Source organism: Prionailurus bengalensis, chromosome D1, assembly GCF_016509475.1.
Source record: "Prionailurus bengalensis isolate Pbe53 chromosome D1, Fcat_Pben_1.1_paternal_pri, whole genome shotgun sequence".
Classification (NCBI taxonomy): Eukaryota; Metazoa; Chordata; class Mammalia; order Carnivora; family Felidae; genus Prionailurus; species Prionailurus bengalensis.
This window is the reverse complement of record NC_057346.1, coordinates 62,165,377-62,189,279: the sequence shown is the minus strand read 5'-3', so window position 1 is coordinate 62,189,279 and position 23,903 is coordinate 62,165,377. Positions and strand designations below refer to the sequence as shown.

Sequence of the window (23,903 nt, the reverse complement as noted above, 5' to 3'; positions counted from 1 at the left end):
TAAATTTTTTTTCAACGTTTATTTATTTTTTTGGGACAGAGAGAGACAGAGCATGAACGGGGGAGGGGCAGAGAGAGAGGGAGACACAGAATCGGAAACAGGCTCCAGGCTCCGAGCCATCAGCCCAGAGCCTGACGCGGGGCTCGAACTCACGGACCGCGAGATCGTGACCTGGCTGAAGTCGGACGCTTAACCGACTGCGCCACCCAGGCGCCCCAACCAATTCATTCTTTAAGTTATTCTGGGGAATAACAATAATCTTTTTAGAAGTAAAATTAACACTTCATGTCATTTTTGGACCCTCTCTCATGCTCTAGGTCCTGCCCATCAGAAAGTCAACATTCTGAAAATATATAAAAAATTAATGGCTTATGAATCAAAGAGAATACAGAAACATCGAATGCCAAGAAGACCAATTCAGGGTGCAGCTGAATTTGGTCTTAACAGTGACATAGGGGGCTAAGCCTTTCCTAATTGCCTAATCCAGAGCTGAGGCTCCACACACTACCTACATGTTGCGTGGAAGTAGGATTCTTGGCCTGAGATGGAAGGGTCAGCCCAGGCCCCTCCCTATGAAGAAGCCAATCAAGAGAAAGGAAATAGAAGACGTAAAGGTGGAGGGGGTGGTTTGGAGTTCCTGGGGATACAGAGCACCTTGGAGAGGTCTCCAGAATCCATTGTGTGAGGCTGTGATGTCAGTGCTGAGGTCACAGAGGTCTCCTGATGGAGTGGGTTCCGGCCCAGAAGGCTTCAGGGGTGGCTGTTAGCAAGATGAGGGCGGTTTGGAGCCCGGCATAAGAGGAAGGACGGGGCCACAGCTGATTGGTATGTATGCCCCGACCCAAACCCTTCTTCCTGACTTTGCCTTTCACTCATCAATAGACCTCTTTCTCAGGGCATTTGGTCTCCTCTCCCAACCCCAACACCTCTCAGACCCATAATCCTCCATAACCATCCCATCCTGAGGACCTCATTGACCCTTCCATGCAGACCTTCCTGTGCTTTTACCCTGAGACTCCAAGCCCTCTTCCTGCTCACATTTCCTACTTTCACCACTGCTTGAAAGGATGATGTTGGTACCCCATCCCCACCCCCCAGCTGTGTCCCCACAGACCTGGGCCTCCTGCTGCCTACCATGGCCAAAAGCGGAGAGGCCCTGCCACAGGGCAACCCAGCGCCGATCCCGGACCACCACCTCATCAAGGTGACGGTGAAGACACCCAAGGACAAGGAGGATTTCTCAGTTACAGATACTTGCACCATCCAGCAGCTGAAGGAAGAGATATCTCAGCGCTTTAAGGCCCACCCTGATCAGCTGGTCCTAATCTTTGCTGGCAAAATCCTCAAGGACCCTGACTCACTGGCACAGTGTGGAGTGCGAGATGGCCTCACTGTCCACCTGGTCATCAAGATGCAACGCCGCACCATGGGCACTGAGTGCCCAGCTGCTTCAGTCCCTGCCCCAGCCTCCAGCCCTAGATCATTCCCTCAACCAAGCTCCATGTACCCAGCAGATGGGCCACCCGCCTTTAGCTTAGGTGTTCTCACAGGCCTCAACGGGCTAGGCCTGACCTCTGGTAGTTTCCCCGACCAGCCAAGCTCACTGATGTGGCAGCATGTCTCTGTGCCTGAGTTTGTGGCTCAGATCATTGATGACCCTTTCATCCAAGGTCTGCTGTCCAACACAGGCCTGATGCGCCAGCTGGTTCTCGATAACCCCCATATGCAACAGCTGATCCAGCACAACCCTGAGATCGGGCATATTCTCAACAACCCCGAAATCATGCGGCAGACATTGGAGTTTCTCCGCAACCCAGCCATGATGCAAGAGATGATGCGTAGCCAGGACCGGGCACTCAGTAACCTGGAAAGCATCCCTGGTGGCTACAATGTGCTTCGTACTATGTACACGGATATTATGGACCCGATGCTTAATGCTGTACAGGAGCAGTTTGGTGGCAATCCCTTTGCCACTGCCACTACTGCGAATGCCACCAGCAGCAGCAGCCAACCTTCGAGGACAGAAAATTGTGACCCTCTCCCCAACCCATGGGCTTCCACATATGGGGGCTCTGTTGGCAGGCGAGGCAGGCATCCTGGGGACCAGGATGTATCTGAGACTAGAAATAGGGTTCCCACCATTCTGGGTAATATAAGGCTCTATGACTATCTTCAGCAATTACATGAGACCCCCCAGTCCTTGGGAACCTATCTGCAAGGGACTACATCCACTCTCAGTCCGAGCCAAGAACCACCACCACCAGGAAACCGAGTCCCCCCAACTTCATCCTCCTCCCAGAAACGTGAGTCAGGCCAGCCTCTCCCTAAGGAATCAGGAGCCATCAAGGGAAAGTCCTCTTGCCCATTGTTCCTGAGATATCCCCCAGAGAGCAGTACTGGACAAGATAGAGGTCAAGGTGGCACAGGGAATGGCTCCACTGGCCATGGCACCAACATGCCTGATCTTGTCTTAGGGCTGGGGCATTCTGCCAATAAGGCCCCATTCATCCCTTCATCAGCTTCCCCTATGCCAGCTACCCCTGGGATCCCCGACCATGCCCGGCTGCCACCGGTAGCTTATCCAAGATCTCTGAGGCCCACCAGCGTGAACCAGGTCCCACAGCTGCAGGACGAGATGCGCCGGCAGCTGCCCCTGCTGCTGCACCTTCAGGCAGCCATGGCCAACCCTCGTGCCATGCACGCGCTCCTACAGATTGAGCAGGGTCTGCAGATCCTGGCCACTGAAGCACCTCGCCTCCTACTGTGGTTCATGCCTTGCCTAACAGGGCTGGGAAGTATGGTAGGCGGTACAGAGCCTAGAGGGGGTGCCCTTATGCCTGAGGATCCCCCTGTAGCTCCAGCTCCTGAGGTACCCCCAGCACAGGGCTCTGTGGAGCTGGGCCCCCATTCCACCCCTTTCCTCCAGATGTGGCAGACTCTAAGTGGTGCCAATCCCCAGCAGATGCAGCCTGAGATTCACTTCCGGGTGCAGCTAGAGCAGCTGCGAGCAATGGGTTTCCTGAATCCCGAAGCCAATCTCCAGGCCCTCATAGCCACTGGGGGTGATGTGGACGCTGCTGTGGAGAAGCTGAGGCAGGCATAGGAGACCTGGTTGTTCAGACCATGTCTTTTCCTCTGTGCCCTTTGCCTGTATGCCACTACCCTAACTCCCCCGATCTTGAATGCAGCTACAGTATGAACCAAATCCACTATGATGCCCTTTACTGTGGAGACAATGTTGTTCCAGAGTCAATGAGGAAGATTTGGAGCCAGATGCAGGGTGGGGGTGCTATGAGTGACCCAACCATGCCCGCCACTGTACAATCTTGGGGCCCCAGTCTGCACTCTGCTTATGCCTATCTGGAGATGCAATTACATCCAATCTCCAGTGTCTGCAGTTGCCTGAGTCTGATTCTTTGTGGGTTATGGGTAAAAGGGAGGATATGGTACGAAAGGTGGTAATAGGAGCTGTCTCTGCATGGGTGGGGAGCGGGGCTTGGAGGGGAAGATCAAAAGTTTGAAGTTCAAAGATTCAGAGGCATAGAGAACAAAGGAGTGTGAGCTGAGGCCTTCAGCTTTCCTGGTGTCCTTCCAGAGGTCCCCCAGACTTTGTGTCCTGTAGAAGCTGCTACCATGTACTTTGTTCTTTAGAGCATTCCTGCCACCAGCCTGACTAGGAAGTGGGCACAGTTTCTTATTTCTATCACCCCTGAAGAACATCCCACAGGTGGCTCTCACTTTCTGGATTTGATGCTGATTCCTGAGTAGAATGGGAGCCCCAGGATTTCAGGCTAAGTTCCAAGATTCCCCAATCCCACCAAGATCACAAAGTACTGTCTCTGGTGGGCACCCCGGATGTTGTCTTTCTTGCAGCTCAGAAATGGAGGACTCACCCGGCGCTCAGCATTCTGCTCGAGGTTTGAAATTCAACGTGAGAGTCACGATCCTCTTTCACGAGGTTATCGTCTGGTGGCATGGAGTGTTTAAACTGTAGTTGAAGAATACTTATTATATATAGTACAAACTATGATAGGTGCTGCAAGGACCAGAAGCTGTTAAACAGCAAACAGGTTTGATCTTGTATAGGGAGACAGGGAAGGCTCCATGAGTATGTGCTCTAAGCTGACATCTTAAAAGTGGTAAGAATGAAGTAGGCCAAAATGTGATGGGAAAAGGGAGAGCATTCCAGCAACAGAGCCATTGTGGACAAAGGTACTGAGGCGAGCTGTGCACAACACACAGGAGGTGCCCTCGGCATCTCACACTATTCTTGTTTGCACTCAGAAATGCTGCCTGTTACCCGTGTCCTTCCAGGGGAAGAGTGATACTGTTCATGAATCAAACAAGCAAACCATACCTCCCCCACATGAGTGAACATTCTGGAGAAATGCACCAACATACAGTGCGTGTTCACACTTAAATCCATCACTACATGGCCACATCTGTGTACATGTGCTCACACATACACGCAGAACAGTCTGCTAAAGTTTCATCACAGAATGAAGGTGTAAACACAAACATTAATGTGACCTTCTTGTCAAGGCAGGGAAACGGGTCTTTAACAGAGGGGACCACTATGGTAAAAGTGGCCGTGGTATGTACTTAAACATCAGAGACCTGGCATTGGGGGTTCTTTAGGAACTTGGAGAAACAGAACCTCTGCCTGGGACCCAGGATGCTGTACTAACCAACCTGTCTTACCTTTTAGCGGCCAGCAGGTGTCAGCGGTGAAATGAACTTTGCAACTTCCTCCCCCTGGTTTTGGGTTCAGTCTCTAGGTGAAGCAGGAGGCTTCAAGCCTCCTTTCTACCTCCTCTTCCCTCCCCCTCAGTTGGGCAGGAGTTGTCCTGATCAAAGGAACTACTGGCAGGGTACTAGGCAGGCAGGGGACAGTCTTTGCCTGTCTGTCCCCTGTAACTAACAAGGTGGGTGCTGTGGACTGCCTCTGACCTGGAAAGGTATACAAGGCAATCTCTAAGTGGAATCCCCAGAAGGCTAGGTAGGTAAGACAAAAAGCCTCTGGGAAAGATATATGCCTTTCATTTGTCTTTCATTGGGCCAAAGGAGGCACGAGAGCTCATTTGGAGTAGGTCTCAGGGCAGATAGGGGATGACAGTCTGGGTCTAAAAGTTCTGGCTAAGGAGGAGAGTATTCATTTAATAGACTGTTTCCTGGCCATATCTTAGGAGAACCCTGGACAGTGGATTGGGTGTTTGGAGTATTTTCTGTAGCCTCATCAGAGACTGAACTCATGGACACATGTCCAGCTCCATGGTGGTGTCCAGGAGGAAAGGGGTTCCTGGGGCAGGGAAGGTCCTTGTCAGCCACCTAGGACTCCACCTAATGTACGGTCTGGCACATAGAAAGCAATCAAAAACATTGAATAAATGAATGAGAGTGATGAGTGAGGAAATGAGCAAGAAAATGAGAAAGAGATTAGGGAAATGAGGCATACAGGGATCAAAAGAGGGTACCACAGGACGGGGCTTGGGAAAATGGCAGCCGTTGGAGTTTGGGAAGAGGGAATCCCATCAGGCTGATGTTACTGAAGGGGCAGCCCTCTTGAGATGTCCCATTTTCTCCCTGCTCTGATTCCTCTGTTAGTAAAAGTCCAAGACCAAGTGATATGCTAGAAATAAAAAAGAACAAACGCCCCAAAACCCCCCCAAAACAAAAAAACCAGCATTGAAGCCTGTAACGCTGCATCACAAATAGCCAGCCAGGTAGGTGGACAGCAATTTAAAAGGAAGGTGTTCTTCAAACAACAGAAAGTGTTTTTATGCACCTGTTCTTTTTTTTTTCCTTTAGATACTCCCCTAATACCTCTGTCATAAATATAAGCACACATTTTTTTTCTAGATATTTTAGGGTTTCACTACTTAATTTTAAAAGTAATGCTTATTGAGGCTTTCCAAATGCCAGCCCTGTTCTGAGCTCTTCCTATCTGGATCCACACAACAGTCCTCTAATTCAGGGTGTTACTATTCCCATCTTTCAGAGGAGAAAAACTGAGACCTAGGGAGAGGGGAAAGTACACTGCTTAAAGTTGGGTAGCTCCCGCGCAGCTGAGGCAGGATTTGAAATTAGTCTATTCCAGAGTCCACCATACTCAGTCAAGTTAATTCATGCTTTAATCCCTACCCAAAAAATTGCAAAGGGCAGGGATTTGTCGTATTTAATTGGAATTTTTGCCTCCCTGCAAATAACTACAGTGGACTGAATATTTCCTTTGCCGTATCTTATATATGCTTCTACATGTGTATTTATGGTGTTTTTAAAACAATCTACTAGTGCCATTCTTATTAAATTGTTTTAAGTTTGAAATATTTAAAAAAAATTTTAGTGGTTATTTTTGAGAGAGAGACAGAGTACGAACTGGGGAGGGGCAGAGAGAGAGGGAGACACAGAATCCAAAGCAGGGTCCAGGCTCTGAGCTGTCAGCACAGAGGCTGACACAGGGCTTGAACTCACGGCCCATGAGATCATGACTTGAGCCAAAGTCGGACACTTAACCAACTGAGCCACCCAGGTGCCCCTTAAGTTTGAAATATTTGATGACAAAATTTTCAATGCTTGACTCCTTATTCCTTTGCAAAATACCATTGTCTAATTTTGTCTCTTTTTCTTCATACACTTAGAGTAGATGTCAAATTTCAGAAAAGGCCAAATGAGATCTTGATTGGCTTTCCTCTACATTATGAATTAGAGGGAATCGAGAGTTTTACAATAGCGCTCTTTCCTTTTAGAATAGGGAATGTGTCCATTCAAGTTTCCTTTGTTTCTCTACAAAGAAGGGTAGTTTCTCCAAGTGCTGGTTAACTGAGGAGGAGCAGTTGGGAGCAGACAAAATGGATGAACGGGATTAAGGGGTATAGAAACCTCCAGCCATAGAATAAATAAATCATGAGAATGTAATATACAGCATAGGGAATGTGGTTAGTCATATTGTAATAGCATTTCGTGACATAATGTATAAAAATACCAAAGCACTGTAATGTGCACCAGAAACTAAGAGGATATTGTGTGTCGATTATACTTCAACAACAACAACAAAAGAACTACAGTTTCTTTATGTAAGTCCCACACATTTGGGTTTATTTAACTGTTACATTTTTCTGATTATTTTGAGTGAAATTTTTTCCATTATATTTCCAGGTTGGATATTATTCTGATGAAACTGCTGCCACTGGTTACATTATGAATCCTTACTTTACACAGATTTTTTGCTGATTCCCATGCAAACAACTATATGCGTCCTTGAAAAACAGTTATAAAGCCTCTACGGTTCTGTTAAGCCTCTTTTCTAAAATGTAATTTAACTTGTTTTCTCAGTTTAAAAACAACATAGAAGTACAGTTGATCCTTGAACAACACGGGTACAAACCATGAGGGTCTACTTCTATGTGGAATTTAAAGTTTTGTTACGAGCTGAGAGCAAAAGCCACAAGCCATTTATTCACAACTGCCTGCCCCGGTCTCTCTGAGACCCAGTACAAGGCAACTGGCACAGAGGTCGTAACGGCTGCCCTCTGAGTACCTTGGGTGGTCCCCAAAGGCCAGGATCAGGCTGGGCTGCGGGTCACCCCATGTGCCCAAGGTGCCTCACGGGCATGAGGCTGGGCTGAAGTGGAGGAAGACGCCCAGAGGGCAGGGATGGCACTGTGCAGGGAGTCCTGCACCCCGTGTCGCCTACCTCCCCTCCCCCCACAGAAAGGCCAGCGCACTCACTTGCAGCGGCAGGTGCGGATGGCCAGAGGTGGGCGGCACAGCTCCAGGCTGTTGTTGCTGTCCACAGTCACCCCAGGGGCCACTGCAGAACACTGCCATCTCTGGGCCAGGCCCATGGCTCCCTCCCCTGCCCCAGCCCTACGTGACCAACCACTTAGAGACAGATTTTCCAATAAATATACATACAATACTGTTTTCTCTTCTGATTTTCTTAATAACACTTTCTTTTCTTTAGCTTACTTTATTGTAAGAGTACAGTATATAATTCATACACAAAATATGTATTAATCTACTGTTTATATTATCAGTAAGGCTTCTGGTCAACAGAAGGCTAGTAGTAGTTAAGTTTTTGGGGAATCAAGTTCAGTTTTTAGGGAATCAAAAGTTATATGCAGAAGATTTTTTATTGCATGAGATCAGTGCCCCTAACCTAGGCATTGTTCAAGGGTTAACTGTATATATCAGATAATACAGATAAGCAAAGTAAGAATATAAAAACCAGAGATGCTGTTACCATGATGTTTGTCCTTCCACATATTTTACAAAACTGTGATTCTATTATACATAATGTTTTATAACCTGTCTTTTTAACTTGATAATATATCACGAAGATTTTTTCCAAGTTGCCAAGTAGCTTTTGCAACTCATACTTTAACCAATATGTCCTGAAGGCTTATTAATGCCAGAAACTGTGTTTGGTGCTAGGAATTCAATGGTGAACAAGACTGATAAAGTTTTTGCCCTAAAAAGCTTACAATATAGTGGAGATACGACACTTCAAAAAAACAAGAAATAGAATAGCTAACAGAACACTCACTGAGAACTAGGCATTGTTCCATAACCGTTGTGCATATTAACATTTAATTCTTACAACAACCCCCAAATGTAGGTACTATCATTAGCCAATTTTACAGATAAATAAAGACATAGAAATGTTAAGTGTCTAATCCAAGGTTGCACAGCTAGTAAGTAGTGGAGTAGGAGCTGGGATTTGAAACGGCGTTTGTAGAGGTCACTTTTTTTTAAATGTTTATTCATTTTTGGGAAGGGGGGCAGTGAGAGGGGGACAGAGTATCCAAAGTAGGCTCCACACTGTTAGAACAAAACCCAATGTGGGGCTCGAACCCCAGAACCAGGGAACCATGGAACCATGAGATCATGACCTGAGCTGAAAATGAAGTCAGATTCTCAACCCACTGAGCCACCCAGATGCCCCCAGAGGCCACACTCTTAGTCTCTATTCTATTGCATGTAATACATGCATATATTGCATTTAGAGAGAGGAGAAATATATTTTTAGAAGAGTGGTGTGAGTGTATCTCTCTGGAGGGAGTATTTATGTAGAGACTTGAAGGGTAAGAGGAAGTCAGACATTCAAAGAGCTGGGGGAAGAGTGTTCCAGGTAGAGGGGAAAGTGTAAAGGAGCTCCCTGAGTTAAATTAGAGTTCAGGGCACCTGGGTGGCTCAGTCAGTTAAGCGTCTGACTCTTGATTTCCACTTAAGTAAGGATCTCAGGGTTTGTGAGCCCCATGTGGGGTCCTGAGCTGACAGTGCAGAACCTGCTTCGGACTCTTTCTCTCTCTCCCTCTCTCTCTGCCCCTACCTCATTCATTCATTCTCTCTCTCTCTCTCTCTCTCTCCCACCCCCAAGTTAAACACATTAAAAAAATAGAATTCAACACGTTTGAAGAAAAAGGAATGAAAGCCAGTGTGTCTGGAGTACTGAGAAAAGGAGGGAGAGCACTTCAAAGTGAGGCAGGAGAGACAGTGAAGTGAGCAGGATGGCACAGGGCTTTGTTACCCCACATGGAGTGTGGATTTCACTGTCCTCTCTGTGGAGCATGAATGAGAAGGTGGCAGGGGTGGAAACCAAGTCAAGAGGGAAGATCCTGCCATCATCCAGGTGAGGGATGGTGTTGCCCTTAGATTAAGGTTCTCTACAAGGGCATATGGCAAGAAGTGGACAACTGAAGAATTTTGGAAATGGAATTGAAAAAACCCTTTTGATGTGCTGATAAGACTGGATGTGCAAGATTAAAGAAAAGGAGGAATTAGAGATTCATTTATTCAGCTAACACTAATTGAACACTCTATCTCTGTCAGGTTCTGTGCTGGGTGCTGGAGATGTTAGGTGTTCTAGATCACAAAGCCCTGCCTTCATGGAGCCAACAGAGAGGAGGCAGACATCGACTGTGTAATGTAATTTCAAGCAAAAGAAGAGGCTAAGAAATACAGAACAAGGAGACCGAGATTGACAGGTGGACTTTTTGAGCTTGTAATCACCAAGAACATCACCAAAGACAGCATTTAAGCAGAGATATGATCAATAATGTGAGTGAGCAAGTAAAAGTTAGGAGCAAGAGTTCCCACACAAATGGGATGTCAGTTAAAAAGCAGGCATGAGCTGGGTATGTTCCAGGAATACAAGAAGGCCACTGTGACCAGGGCAGGGTGCTCAGGAGATGAGTCAGGCGGTCAGCCCGGGGCCAAATTGTCAGAGCATTTTAATCTTGGTAAGGCATTTAGATTAATCCAAATAGAATAAGAAAAGCTTTGGTAGTTTTGCATAAAGAGGTGAGGTTTGGGGCGCCTGGGTGCCTCAGTTGGTTAAGTGTCTGACTTTGGCTCAGGTCATGATTTCACGATTTGTGAGTTCAAGTCCCACATCAGGCTCTCTGCTGTCAGCATAGAGCCTACTTAGGATCCTCTATCCCCCTCTCTCTCCTCCTCCCCCACTCATGCTCTCTCTTTCTCAAAAATAAATAAGGGGAACTGGGTGGCTCAGTCAGTTAAGTGTCAGACTTTGGCTCAAGTCATGATCTCACAGATCGTGAGTTCAAGCCCTGCATCGGGCTGTGTGCTGACAGCTCAGAGCCTGCAGCCTGCTCCGGATTCTGTGTCTCCCTCTCTCTCTGCCCTTCCCCCGCTTGCACTCTGTCTCTCTCTCACTCTCTCAAAAATAAACATTTTAACAACAGACAGAGGTGAGGTTAATTGACCTATATTTGCTACTGTGGGAAGTAGTGACTCAAATGGGCCAAGAGAGGAAGTAGGGAAACCAGCTAGGAGGCTGTGGCGGTGTTGGAAGTGTCGAGGTGATCAGAGTCAGGATTTATGTCAAAGAAAAAGGCTCTAATACTTGCTGATAAATTAAATGTGAAAAGAAAGGACTCAGGGGTGATTCCTGTGTTTCGGGCCTGAACAACTAAATGAATGATGATCTTTTGAAAAGGGAGAAGAGGCCAGGGGGAGCAGTAACTTGAGATTCTGTTCTGATATTAGCTGTCTTGTTTGTCAAACTAGCCGGGATAGGGAAGACTATGGGAGAAACAGGTTTGCGGAGAGAGAGTCAAGAATTCATTCACTGTTTTATATGATTCCATTTATCACGACAACAAAGGATTCTTGTATATGTTTGCTCCACATTCATTCTGTTGTTGGATTTTATTTAGGTAAGCAAAACGTCACAAACTTCCATGACGATAAATCATTGTCTGTGTCCTTAATTCAATTTCTCTTTCTGCCTCCTTCCCTTCCTCTTTCCCTTCCACCTTTCCTTTCTTCCTTCCTACCTGTATTTTATTAAGGGCCTGCTGGCAATGGGGCTACAGTAGCAAATAAGATAAGGTCCTTGTTTTCATGGAGCTTATATTCTAGTGAAGGGGAATGGAAACATAAAATGAATAGTAAAGAAGAAATATGACATAATAAATTCTGTGCAGATAATTAAAATAGACTGATAAGATACAGAATGGTTGGAAAGGGCTTTGTGAAGAGATGATTTGAAAGGTAAGAAGGATGAACCTGTAAAGATTAGGTGGACAAGCATTAAAGGTTTAGGGAACGGCAATCGCAATGGCTTTAAGTATGGGGAGGCACTTGGCCTGTTTCAGACGTAAGAGGGAGGCCAGTGTGGCCGGGTTTCATAAGGAAGGAGAAATCACCATCAGAAAGTCAAGGTGATAAGCAGGAGTCCAACCAAGGAAGGATTTGTAGCTAGACAAAGGCTTTGGATTTTATTGCAAAGGTGATACGGAGGTAATCTTTGCTACTCCCACCAGGGAAGTAATCTCTTCTGGAGTTTAGTTAAATTTATAAGATTATCATAAATCACACTTGGCTCAAAACAACTCAGTGGAGTATAGAAAGGAAAATAGCTCACCAGCAGGTCAGAATTAGGCATTTTTCATTTAAGGGGAATCCTTACAGTAGTCCATGTCCAGTTAGCATGGCCACCCAGGAGCCATCTTCTCCCAGGTGACAATTTTTGGTTAAAAAAAAAGTTAAACTCTCATTAGTTTTTTTCTGGAGCAAATTGCTGACAAAAACACTGAAACTGCATTTAATAATAAGCTTTTCATAGAGTTTGATGTCTAATAAAACTATTATTGAGATGGGAAAACCTTAACCAATCTCTGTGAAGAATATGGGAATGTAATATGTTTTCTGGAAATTAGATCTTAATATAATAAACTTTAAGGCAGGTGCATAAAGCCAGTGCTTTATTGAACTGGTTGGACTCCTAAGAGGAGACCACACTTCCCTCACCAGTCCATTTGGAGTTGTCTCCATCATCTGCAGCTGAATATGCCTCTGGGCACTTGGTCAACTCTAACAGACATATCTATTCTCCTTGTCTCCCAGTCTAGTTACAGACCTGACCGCAGGATGTGCCAAAGCTTGGCAGTGACTGTGGTATTGAAGTCATACTCAATTTGACAAGTGTCTTCTCTGTGCCAGTTACTTTGGATGGCACTTTGTATGCATTATCTCCTTGAATCTCTGAAACAAATCTGTGAAAAACTACCCATTTATAGACGATAAAACTCTGGCTTCCAAAAAGGATAAATGACTTATTGATGGTTATAAAAAGTAGTAGGAGTGGGATTTAAACGAGGGCTACTTTACTCTAGAGAGCCCATGTTCCCCATTTTACCCCTAGGTAGTAAGTTTTAATTGATTAAATAAAATAGCAAGTTGATTGTTTTATTTTCTAATGATAAAATGAATATAGGTACACTGTAAAATATTCAAATGGTGTCAGATTCTCAGGAAGGATGAAGTGAGATTCCTGTGCTAAATAACTCAGTGGACAATGTGGGAAAGGCATCCTCATTGAGACACAAGTGTATGAATGGTCCCCTTGTCTCCTCTCTTACAGGTTCTATTGTCAGGATCTGAGATGTCTCCTTCCCGAGCACCCACCTGACAAGAGAACCTGTGAGAGAGGAGACAAGGCAATGGTTCACCTCACAGGCTACATGGGAGGAAAAATCCCTGGAAACATGAGATATGCGAAGGCAATTCTGGAGGACTGTTACCTGGAATGTTCTTTAATTCCTGTTACAGATTAATTTATTAGTTAATGAAAAGTGAGGAAAGTTAATTTGACTATCCAATTCTGCTGGGTGAAACTCAAACAAAATTCCCACAAGGAATTGTTTGCTAATAATATTCATACGATAGAAGTTGTTCTGAGGTCTGGGCATTCCTAGGAAAGGCCCACTAGACTGCTTGCTACCAGCCAGCCATGAGGCTCACTGTATGAAGTTTCCCAGGACTGAGGAGCTCTTTTAAACTCAGAAATTACAACTTATCAGAATCCTGCTATTAGTTTAATACAGGAGATGCTGATTCAAACTAGTCCACGTTTGGGGCCCCTGGGTGGCTTCAGTCGTTTAAGCATCCGACTTCGGTTCAGGTCATGATCTCATAGTTTGTGGTTTCGAGCCCCACGTTGGGCTCCACACTGACAGTTTGGGATTCCCTCTCCCCATCTCTCTCTGCCCCTCTCCCACTCAGTCCCACTCACTCTCTCTCTCTCTCTCTCTCTCTCTCTCAAAAATAAACATTAAAAATTTTCAATTATCCCAAGTTTAAGAGCATATATCAGTGTCCCATAAACAATTTAGTTGTAGAGAGATCTAGATGCTCATGTTCCCCACGTCGAGCAGAATCTTCTGAAGGTGGTCTTGTAGACAGCTATGTTCTAAATTTATAGTCCTTGGAAATCACAGAATCAGAAAAGGGGTCAAGTATATAATGGCAAAAGACAGCCTGACATCTTCACAGTTAAAATACAATTACCTCAGAGATCTGACCGACTTTACCTGGGGTCTCACTTGCCTGGAGTGGTCAAAACAGTGCCTTAGAGAGTCACCATTTTCTGCTTTTTCAGCTGAAATATGTCCCCTCCCAAGTGACAATTTCCTTTTCAAATGTATCTTAAATCTAATCATTATTAAGTCATCGAGACCTAGAGTAGAATTATTTTCTCATAATCTCTTTTGTCTCAGCTCTGATCCTCGAGAGTTGAGATCCGACTTGATCTCTCTAAGAACAACTGAGTTCACAAGTTCTTGGGGAACATGATGCTGTTTTTCTTAGAACCATGTCAATAAGTCATTCAGCGTGGTAGGCCTCAGAGATACAAGCTTCCTAAAAGCCTCGGATGAGCCCAAATGGACTGGTTATACTTATCTTCACTCTGTTCATTTAGAAACAAGGGAACTTATGGCCTTGACTGGGCCATGGTCCCAGTACAGTAATTTAGTGAATGACAGGTGACTAGAATCAGCACTTCCTGAGCCAGATTCTTAAGCCAGCGCCTTTTCTGCTCAGTTACATTCGTTTACCAAAAACTCAAGAGGTATGATTTTCAACAGTGAAATAGGCTGGTGCAAAACATGTTTCTAGACAGAAACATTTAATTTTTTTCTATTGCTATTTAAGTCAAATTGTAAACAGAGCCAACCTCACACAGGGAGAAGAGACCTCTGCCCTTCCCCCATTCTGGTCTACTTCTCAACTGTGACCTCATCACTGACATCATATTCCCTGAGGCTGGCCCTGGCGAAGGGCTGCTGACACCCTATGGGAGCCAGGTGGCTGCAGGGCTGCATTAGGAGGTGGTGTCCGGAGTTCGTGGGTGAGTGGACGTCCCTGAACACCTATGGTCCCTGCATCCAGGTGTGCTTAGTGCTGCATCTGGGCTTCTACATGTCCGCAGGTGGCCCTGCATTTCACGCTTGAGGACATATGGCCCGGGCTAGGGAAGAAGCAGGGGACAGCCGGCTGGTATCTCGTAGGGAGCCGTCATCACGCATCATCAGAGTGTCTGTCAAGACCCCACAGGACTGCCAAGAATTTATGTTGGCAGAAAATAGCAGTGTCCACCACTTTAAGAAACAGATCTCTAAACGCCTTCACTATAACACTGACCAGTTGGTGCTCATTTTCACTGGAAAGATCCTCCGGGATCAAGACATACTGAGCCAGCGTGGCATCCTTGATGGCACTATGGTCCACTTGGTGGTGAGGACCCATCTGAAAGGAACTCCGCCTGGTCCCGGAACTCTGCTAGGCCCCACCGGCCACTGTGTGCATCGCTCTGGACCATCCACCTCGGACAGTGCTGGGACGCTGGCCAGGATGGGCCGGCTGGCCCGGAGGTCCCCTGATCTGGCTGACTTTCTTGGCCAGATGGCTCAACTCTTAATGGTCTTCTCGGAAGACCCTATGGTCCAAGGCCTGGCAAATGAGAAAGCAGCCAATGCCAGCCATGCTCCTGAATCCTCAAGGCCAGTACAGAAATCTGAGCCAGCTCCTAAGGCTCTGGAAACCTTGCAGAACCCAGCCCGGCAACAGCAGCTCCTGCAGGCAGACAAGTGGGGGCTAGAGGCCTTGAAGGCAGTGCCAGGTGGTGACAATGCTATGCATCCAGTCTGCTCTGATATCCAGCAGCTCATGCTTTTCACTTTGGCCCCATTACTTGCCTCCAAAGGCCACAACCCAAGTTCAGAGCTTTATAAAGAGGAGGTCAATGCTCACAGCAGTACTGACACTACTACCAACATCCCCACAGCCTCAGCACCTGCCAGGCCATTTGCACAAAAGGTCAGTGCAGAAGAGGTTACCCAGGCCAGGAGCGTGGCCTCAAATCAGGCCAATTCAGGATACGGGACTGGTATGCGAGATGTAAGTTTGGGCCAGGATCTTCTCTTTCAGGATGGTCAGCAGCCCACAGGGAAAACCACTTTAACCGGTCAGCTTAGACCCTCACCCTCTGCCTTGCATAGAACCTTGCATGTCCTGCAGCAGAATCCAGCTCTTCTCCACCAGTTGGCAACTGGAAGCCCCCTGAGACATCACATGCCACTGCTTTCCATCCTGACCAATCCACGAGCACTGCAGGCATTGATACAGATAGGAAAGGGCCTGCAGATACTGTCCAAGGAGGTGGCTGGGCTGGGACCTTACTTATGGGGCCAGGGTAGGCCACATGGGACTAGACAGTGCCCTGAAGCTAGGGCTGGAGGGCAGGGCCAGAGAGCAGACTCCATACAACCCACCTTGGCTGTTCTTCAGCTTCTCCACGCACTGGACAATGCCTGCTTCCAGTCCACTCAATCCTCACTACCCTCATCCCCCCTCACTGAAGGCCTCTACCAGCGAGAACTGGAACATCTGAGGGCCATGGGTTTTACTAATCGGGATGCCAATCTACAGGCCCTTATGGCCACAGGCGGAGATAGTCATGCTGCCATTGACAGGATGCTGGGGGTACCGGAAGCCCAGGTGCCTCCAGCCAACGCCCCCAGCGCACCACCTCATGGAGAGGGAGGGAAGGGAAGGGGGAAGGGAGGGGAGAGGAAGTAGCCTATTTTGAATCCTTCCTACTTAGATCGTGTGCACACTTGAACAACTCCCCTCCCTCACTGCCCAAGCCTGTTCTACATTAAAAACATTGCTTGAACCTCATGTGTGGTGTCAATTTGGGGGTATGTAGGCAAAGAAAATATTGTTTGGGGGAGAGATTGATCATATTATCGGGTCTTGGGTCTGGGCTGCACCTACTCTCATACCCCTAATCTCAGAGCTTTTTCTAAATTTGAACGCGAGGTGGGGAAATCCTGAGTGTTTCCAGCAACCTAGTTCCCCATCAACATTACCATCATCGTCACAAGCCACCTTTCGTCCAACGCCAGAGTGACTCTGAACGAATCCCGGCTCTGCCCCCTCCCCCGCCCCCCCCCCCCCCCCCCACACTCCACTGCGGGAAGCCCCTCTCTCTTTTCATCTTCGGGTCCAGTGTCTCCGTATTACAGAAAACCTGTTCAACCTCCCTCTCAGCTCTGGCTCTTTCCTGCCTGCCTGTGCCAGAATCCTGCTTTAGGAGGTGAACCCCCCGCCCCCCCCCCCCCCACCCCAGGCAGGTTTCTTCCCTTTATGTCATAAAAGACTTGACTCTGCTGCCTTATCAGACACTGAACTTCTCTCTCCTTTTGTCTCTGAATTTCTTGAAACTCCTCCTCTTTCAATGCCCACGTTTCCCCATCCTCTGCAATCAGACACTTACCGCAGTGAGTCATTTCTCCTCTTCCCATTATTTTTTTTTGTATGGAGTCTTATATGCAGACCCATATAGCTGCTTTATTTACTCTATTTTCTTATCCTTTTTTTGTTTTTGAGTGGTGATTCCTGTGAGTATGCTACACTGATTGATTCTCCATTCACCATTCAGGGAATTTGACCATGTCCTTTGCTGTGGCTCTTACTTCCATGTTCGTGGTTCCTTAATATCTTAGTCCATTTGTACTTTCCTTAGCTTACCAGCCTACCCCTGGGTGTCACAGAGGAACCTCTGGATGGCATGGTCAGAAAGAGCTCAGCATCCTTCCCTGGGCCCCATTCCTACTCTCAATTCTGGGGTCCTTGTGTCTTAGTGAAAGTCACCAATACTTTCCTAATCCACTCATTCTCTTTGTAAACTGTCATCTGTCAGTGAGGAGATTCATAGTGTAGGCACATGAAGCATGACCAGAAGACCAGGGGTCATATGTAGCCATGCAGCAGGATAACAGCTGATGAAAGAGAGGTAGGAAGCATATTAGAAGCATTACTTTGGGGAAACCAGTGACTATAGATTCAGAGCCAGCTCCAGGGGTCAACTGACCCTGGGCTGAAAAACAGCTGAATCTCATGCTTCCTGGGGGCTAGAGAGGAGGGACATCTCTGAGCTACACACTGTGACTTCATTGTTTTGTGACACCCCATGAACCTAGAGACCTGAAGGTTGTGGCCTTCAGGGACTGTGGATAAAATACCTTTGGGACCACATGACCCACCAATGGTCCTGATACACTTCACTCTATTCTTCACTTCCCTGTGGCACCAGTATGTTAGTCTGAATTTCTGAGATCAGGGATGCACATTTGGTCCCAGGGAAGAGTGAGAGTCTGGGGTGAAGTGTGAGTGATGGGCAAGGCAGTATCCCGAGCCTCTGGAAGCATGCCTCCTCTTTTATCATGTGGAGTCCCATGGTCAGACACCTGAGTGAGGTGGGAAATCTTGACAATAATGTTAATAGTCTTCCTGTGGACTGGACCCTGCTACCTCCAGTTTTATAGAAGCCTATGGACTTCTACAAATCCCCTTCCCCATCTAGGGAACTATTACATTTTAGCTTCAGGATGATAAAAGGGCCAAAAACAGAACTTTAAGGAGTGGAGCTTGCTGCCAGGGCTGTAGAATCCTCCATCTGTCTATTATCTATCGTGTGTGAAGCTTGGACTTCAGTCAGTAATGGGAAACCCTGGGGAAGACATGCCCAGTGCTGTATCCATGGGGTATCCGTCCAGAGTACAGGCTGTAGCTAGACCGACCCTGGTACCAAGGTGTTAGCAGCTGGGTGATCCTGCATCCCCCCTTCTCTTCTATTTTCCACTGTACCCCTGTAAGCTTTCTCCTCGAAGCTTCCTTGAGACCTCAGACATGAAAGGGGAGAATTGTTGATGAATTTGTTGGGGGAGACGAGGGAACACTAGCCTGCAAACTATGTCGGACACATTTGTCCACTCCTGAACTTAAATTTACTTACCAATACCTCAGTCTCCTGTAGCTCTGTGGTACTGTAAGTCTAGCCCCCAGATGGATGCATTTTCAATATTACTATGGGAGTCCAAAGTCCTGAATCCTGGCCCTGCCTTTGATAGTAACTTCCTGGGTTACTGACTCTCTCTTTCTTCTAGGAAAAATGTGAGGTTCACGGCAGGTAATTAGTGTGATGGTGAGCATTACCTTGTGAGGTAGACCTTTTGATCAGATGAAGCCAGCATCTTAGGGGAGCAGGCATATGGCCCACAAAGGAGCATTTCAGGAACAGAACAGCACTTCCCCTCCACATTCCCACCTTCCGCTCCTTTGTATATATTGTTCTCGGTTCCTGAGATCATTACATCACTGGGTCTCTTTACCATTTACTGCCTCAGAAGATAACAGGTCTTCACTTCCGCTACTATGTGTTTGTGCAGCGGGGCATCCTCACATGTATCTCATACTGAAGAAGGTATGAGATACTGTCCATATAGATGCATAATCTTGGCACTTTTAGCTTCTCTGAATCATAGGCTCTTAATGAAAGATGCTGATAGTAACCATGTTTTGAATTATGGGAAGGAGCAACCGGTGACTTATTTGTGTATTTTAGAACTGAGGTTACTAGGGCAATGGAGGGCTATTAAAAAAGGCACTTGGATTTTGAGAAGGCCTCTCTGAATTCTTAATGAGGGATAATTTTATGGCTAAAAGGAAAGGGATTTCAAAACAGAAGACCAGAGGAGGAATGGGAGAAAATACAGTTTTAACAAGCACTATTCATATCCCAAGACCTGTCTAAATATTTTAGAGTTGTTATTTGATATAGGTATCATAATAATCCTGTAAAATGATATAATATAAAACCATCCTAAATAAGTTATAAGTTGACTAATAAAGTTCAGAGTGTACATAACGTTCTCATATTTATTGGTTGACCATTTTACATGTCAGGTACTGTCTTAAGTTTTCTGCATTCATTAACTTACTTATTCCTCACCACAGCATTAACAGTTAGATATTAACATTTACTCATTTGACAGTTGGACAAACCAAGGCATAGAGAGATTTCGCATCAGGCTCAAGACCACAAAAACAGTAAGCAGAGGAACCAGGATTCACACCCAGAAACTCTGATCTTAGACTTTTTGCTCTTCATCACTATCCAAAACATTGAAATCAGACGAATTTACCTAAAATGATCATTTTTTTAAACTTGGACTCACAAAAGAATATTTCCACTATGAAACACAGACTCATTTAAGAAAAGGAATTGACTTGATCTTTAGTAAGTTACGGAAATATTTGCAAGAAAAGAAAAAAAATCAGGAGCATTCTGCACGGGCACTATCGTAGCTACTGAGATATCTCCAAGGTGTGCTTATTCCTAATTGTAAAATTTCCCCAAGAGTAAAAATATTATCATCTCTCTGAGTTATTCAGCGTTGCCCAAAGAGCCTCAAGAATGTGGTGTGTTCAATGTGATTTTTGGTATTTCCAATTCATCTGACCTTCTCTTTGCTTCCACTACTTCCTCTCCTAAAAACACGCTTATGTCATATTAGAGGCCTCCATCCATGTAAATGTACCTAGAAAGCTCAGAACCCATTTACTTTCCTTATCCCTAGCCTGTACTCAAATTTCATGTTGAAATTTTCCCCAAGTGAAGCAGCCTCAGAAGTCGGCTCCGAATCTCCTTGGTCCTAGCCCCATAGATGATCGGGTTGAGCACAGGAGGCACCAGCACGTACAGGTTGGCCAGAAAAATGTGCACATTCTTGGGGACTCGGTGCTGGCCAAAGCGGTGGGTGAGGAAGGAGAAGAAGGCAGGAATGTAGAAGACCAGGATGACCCCCAGGTGGGAGCCACAGGTACTCAGAGCCTTGTGCCTGGCATCTTGAGATGGAAGGCGGAAGACAGCATGGAGGATAAAGCCGTAGGAAATGGCAATGAGGATGGCATCCAGACCCATGGCCAGCAGGGCCACAGTCAGCCCATAGACAATATTGACAGTGATGTTGGCACAGGCCAGGCGAGCGATGCCCATGTGCTCACAGTATGTGTGGGCCATGACATGGTGACCACAGTAAGGCAGTCGCCTCAACAAGAAGATGAATGGGGTCACAATGGCCACACTACGGAATAGCCCAACAAGGCTAATCATGCCTATGATGGTGTGGTTGAGAATGGTTGTGTATCTCAGTGGGTTGCAGATTGCCACATAGCGATCAAAGGCCATGGCTAGAAGAACTGAGGACTCCAGAGCATAGATAGAATGGACACAAAACATTTGGGCCAGGCATCCACCAAAGGAAATCTCTCCAGCATGCAGCCATAAAGTGGACAGCATCTTGGGCACCGTGGTGGAGCTGAGAGCCAGATCGGTGAGTGAGAGAAGGCACAGGAAGAGGTACATGGGTGCATGAAGAGCACTGTCTGTCACAATGACCAGGATGAGGGCAGCATTCCCAGCCAGTGCTACCAGATACATGGCGCAGAAGGGGATGGCGATCCAGACATGGGCCCACTCCAGCCCTGGGATGCCCGTCAGGATGAGTGTGCCTGGGAGACTGTCATCACTGATGTTGGAAGCTGACATTCTGCTTGGAAATAAACGCCTCTATCCAAGGGGTCATGGTATTCTGGCCCTGTAATATCAGGCTTTTGGGTCATTCACATAAAATGATGAACTTTCTGTGAAACCATCTTTTTCGGTGGAGAAAAATATTTATTATTATTAACTTGTTCAAGAGTCTTGAAATATGCTATCACATATAGTCTTTTTTTTTCTTTATGCTAATTCCTGTACCCATCCATGATGTTTATAGTTCTATATTCCAAGCACCAAACATTTAAGCATCTTTCCAATATGATCCTTCACAACTTACCTGCTACACATCCTGTCCATCATTTATTAGTCTAGTCCACTCACATTGAGGAATATTCCTTCTTTCTTTCATTCATGCTTATAGAATCTTCTGTCTTCATTTTCCCCCTCCTTTCTAAGCTTTTTTCTCTTTTTTCTAAGCTTCAGTTAGTTTTTCTGCCTCCCAGAAGACTTTCCTTTCTTCTGGTCCTTAATGATCTTTTATTATTATTTTTTATCCTTCAACTACTTTACAAAATCCCAATGGCTGAGACTATGCCTTTATGCAATTGTATACTCTACACTGACCATGACTGAGTCCTGATGTAGACATTTTGTAAATCGTCAACTTAAGACTCAATTCCATTAACTTTACTAACATATCATTGACTTTTTGACTTCATGATATAATAATGCAATCACTGTATTTTCTGCATTTGTATGTATCTTCATAAATATACACTGCATAACTTCATTTTATATCTTACCTGGAATGTCTAGAAAAAAGGCTAGTCCACCTGATTGTGCTTCCATATCTCCTGATTATCTACAGTGTGCTGAGTATTCCCGAGGATACAGTAGAAGAAAGACAGAGATACATGAGACATTCCAGCTGAGAGACAGCACTCCCTACTGTGGCAAAGCCAACCTGAGGTCTTGTGTGACCCCCCAGTGTAATGACTGGATACTGAGGCTAGATCAGAAGACCAAGTGCTGACAGAAGCACATCAGGGGAGAAAATGGAGTGTCCTGGTGTTGCTCACAGTGAAGATATTTTGGAAAGGGAATTTGTTTTTGTTGTAGAAGTCTAGCTGGTATTTTCAAACATTTTCCCTTAGTAAAACATTGTCTACTAAAAAGAAATCTGTACAGGATTCTGAGAAACTTGAATTTTAGTCCCAATTCTCTAACAGAATTGATTGTGACACTGAAGAAATATTCTTCTTCTTTGGGCTGTCTTAATTTGGAAAAATTAATGACTCAATAGTCATTCTCTGTTTTGTATCTGCTCATTATGTGTCACTGGAATAATCCCACAACATTTTCAGGCCTTCTGTTTTTTATCACTAAATTTGAAATGGCATCATGTGGTTTCTATCCTCAAAAAACTTACGGTTGTGCAAAAAGTAATATTCATGAAATTAAAAATATAGGCACCACAAATAATCACCCCCATTTTTTTGCAACCTCTTTATCATCTAACAACCTTCTGGAGAAAATAGAGTGCAATTACCATTGGCACTCTTAATCAATAGGAAGACAAGGTCTAGAGAAGTAAACTGATGTCATCTACATCACAGAGTATGTTAATTTCACAACTGAAATAAGGGGTCCTGATTTATGTGTCCTGATTCAGATTTTTAAGTTTTACTTCACCCAAATATGCATAAATGTGACCAATATCTGAATTCTTAGATATCTCTTTCAAATAAGCCACTTTTTCTAATATCAATTCATAAGGCTGCAATTAATTTATTAGTTAATGAATATCAAAGAGATAAAGAGAATTGAGGAGCCCCTCTTATTTGGACAGAGATTTTCACTGATGACACCAAAGTGTCTTGGTCTCAACCTTGACACGAGCCTTGACACTAGGGGAAAGAAGCTTGGATAGTAGAGGGCAGAGAGTGACAATTATTACCATCTTCCCTTCCCCTCTCTTCCCAGCCTATTCTTGCCCCTGAAGGAAGTTTTTAAGTGGTTATTATGATATAGTGGTATTCTGTGATATTCTGGGTTGTGAAGAGCAGAAAAACTGTGGTTACAGAAGAGTTGGATTTATTTCCCCTGAGAAGCAAGGGGATAAGGATATTGAGGGGGTGCCACCCTGGTACACAATGGGGGCATCCACCCAAATGTCCCGGGGTCTTGTCCTTGAGTCCCCCTCTCTGACCTAGACCTCAGTTATTTAACCCTGTGTTCTTTCATTGAACACAGTTGTTGGAATCTGATTTCAAGACCGAACCTCTGTGGTAGACACACACTTGCAGACGGGGCATGCTGAGGTTGCAGCTATGTGAGAGGTGTCCTGAGAGTGAGACTCTGGGGACAGAGGGTGGTCGAGTGACAGCTTGTGCAGGAGGTATGAATCTGAATACACAGTGTGACTGAAGGAGGTAAAAGCTGTGTTTCTGTGCAAGTTTGGGTGGGTGTGGGATGAGGGAGCAGAGGGGGCTGAATGTGTAATCTGGATTGAAATAGCTGATCTTTCTCTCACCTGAGTTTTCTGGGCTCAGTGAATGTCTTCGGTTCAGCTCTATGGCCCAGCTTCCTCTGGTCGACGGGCTTGATAAGTGAGCTTATTTATTGACTCTGTCTGTGATGCTCAGGAGTGTAAAGCAAAGTGGCGACCTCCAGGGACTTGGTCCATGAAACACACTTTGAGAAAGAGAACAAGAAGGGGCGGGGGTGATAAAATGAGGAAGAAATAAGG

The 23,903-nt window shown here is 45.7% G+C and overlaps 3 protein-coding genes across 3 annotated transcripts; 2 read left to right on the top strand and 1 right to left on the bottom strand.

Moving 5' to 3' along the window:
- Positions 1 to 701: 701 nt before the first annotated feature.
- On the top strand, positions 702 to 3,393 carry LOC122483474 (ubiquilin-3-like). Its single transcript, XM_043580480.1, has 2 exons — positions 702 to 825; positions 1,099 to 3,393. Exon 2 carries the CDS (start codon positions 1,136 to 1,138, stop codon positions 3,101 to 3,103), a length of 1,968 nt encoding a protein of 655 aa, XP_043436415.1. The 5' UTR covers positions 702 to 825; positions 1,099 to 1,135; the 3' UTR covers positions 3,104 to 3,393.
- An 11,152-nt stretch (positions 3,394 to 14,545) lies between these two features.
- On the top strand, positions 14,546 to 16,483 carry LOC122483473 (ubiquilin-3-like). Its single transcript, XM_043580479.1, has one exon. The coding sequence runs from the start codon at positions 14,767 to 14,769 to the stop codon at positions 16,384 to 16,386; it is 1,620 nt and encodes a 539-aa protein (XP_043436414.1). The 5' UTR covers positions 14,546 to 14,766; the 3' UTR covers positions 16,387 to 16,483.
- Positions 16,484 to 19,597: 3,114 nt separating this feature from the next.
- On the bottom strand, positions 19,598 to 21,551 carry LOC122482597 (olfactory receptor 52D1). Its single transcript, XM_043578906.1, has one exon. The coding sequence runs from the start codon at positions 21,200 to 21,202 to the stop codon at positions 20,246 to 20,248; it is 957 nt and encodes a 318-aa protein (XP_043434841.1). The 5' UTR covers positions 21,203 to 21,551; the 3' UTR covers positions 19,598 to 20,245.
- Between the last annotated feature and the right edge of the window lie 2,352 nt (positions 21,552 to 23,903).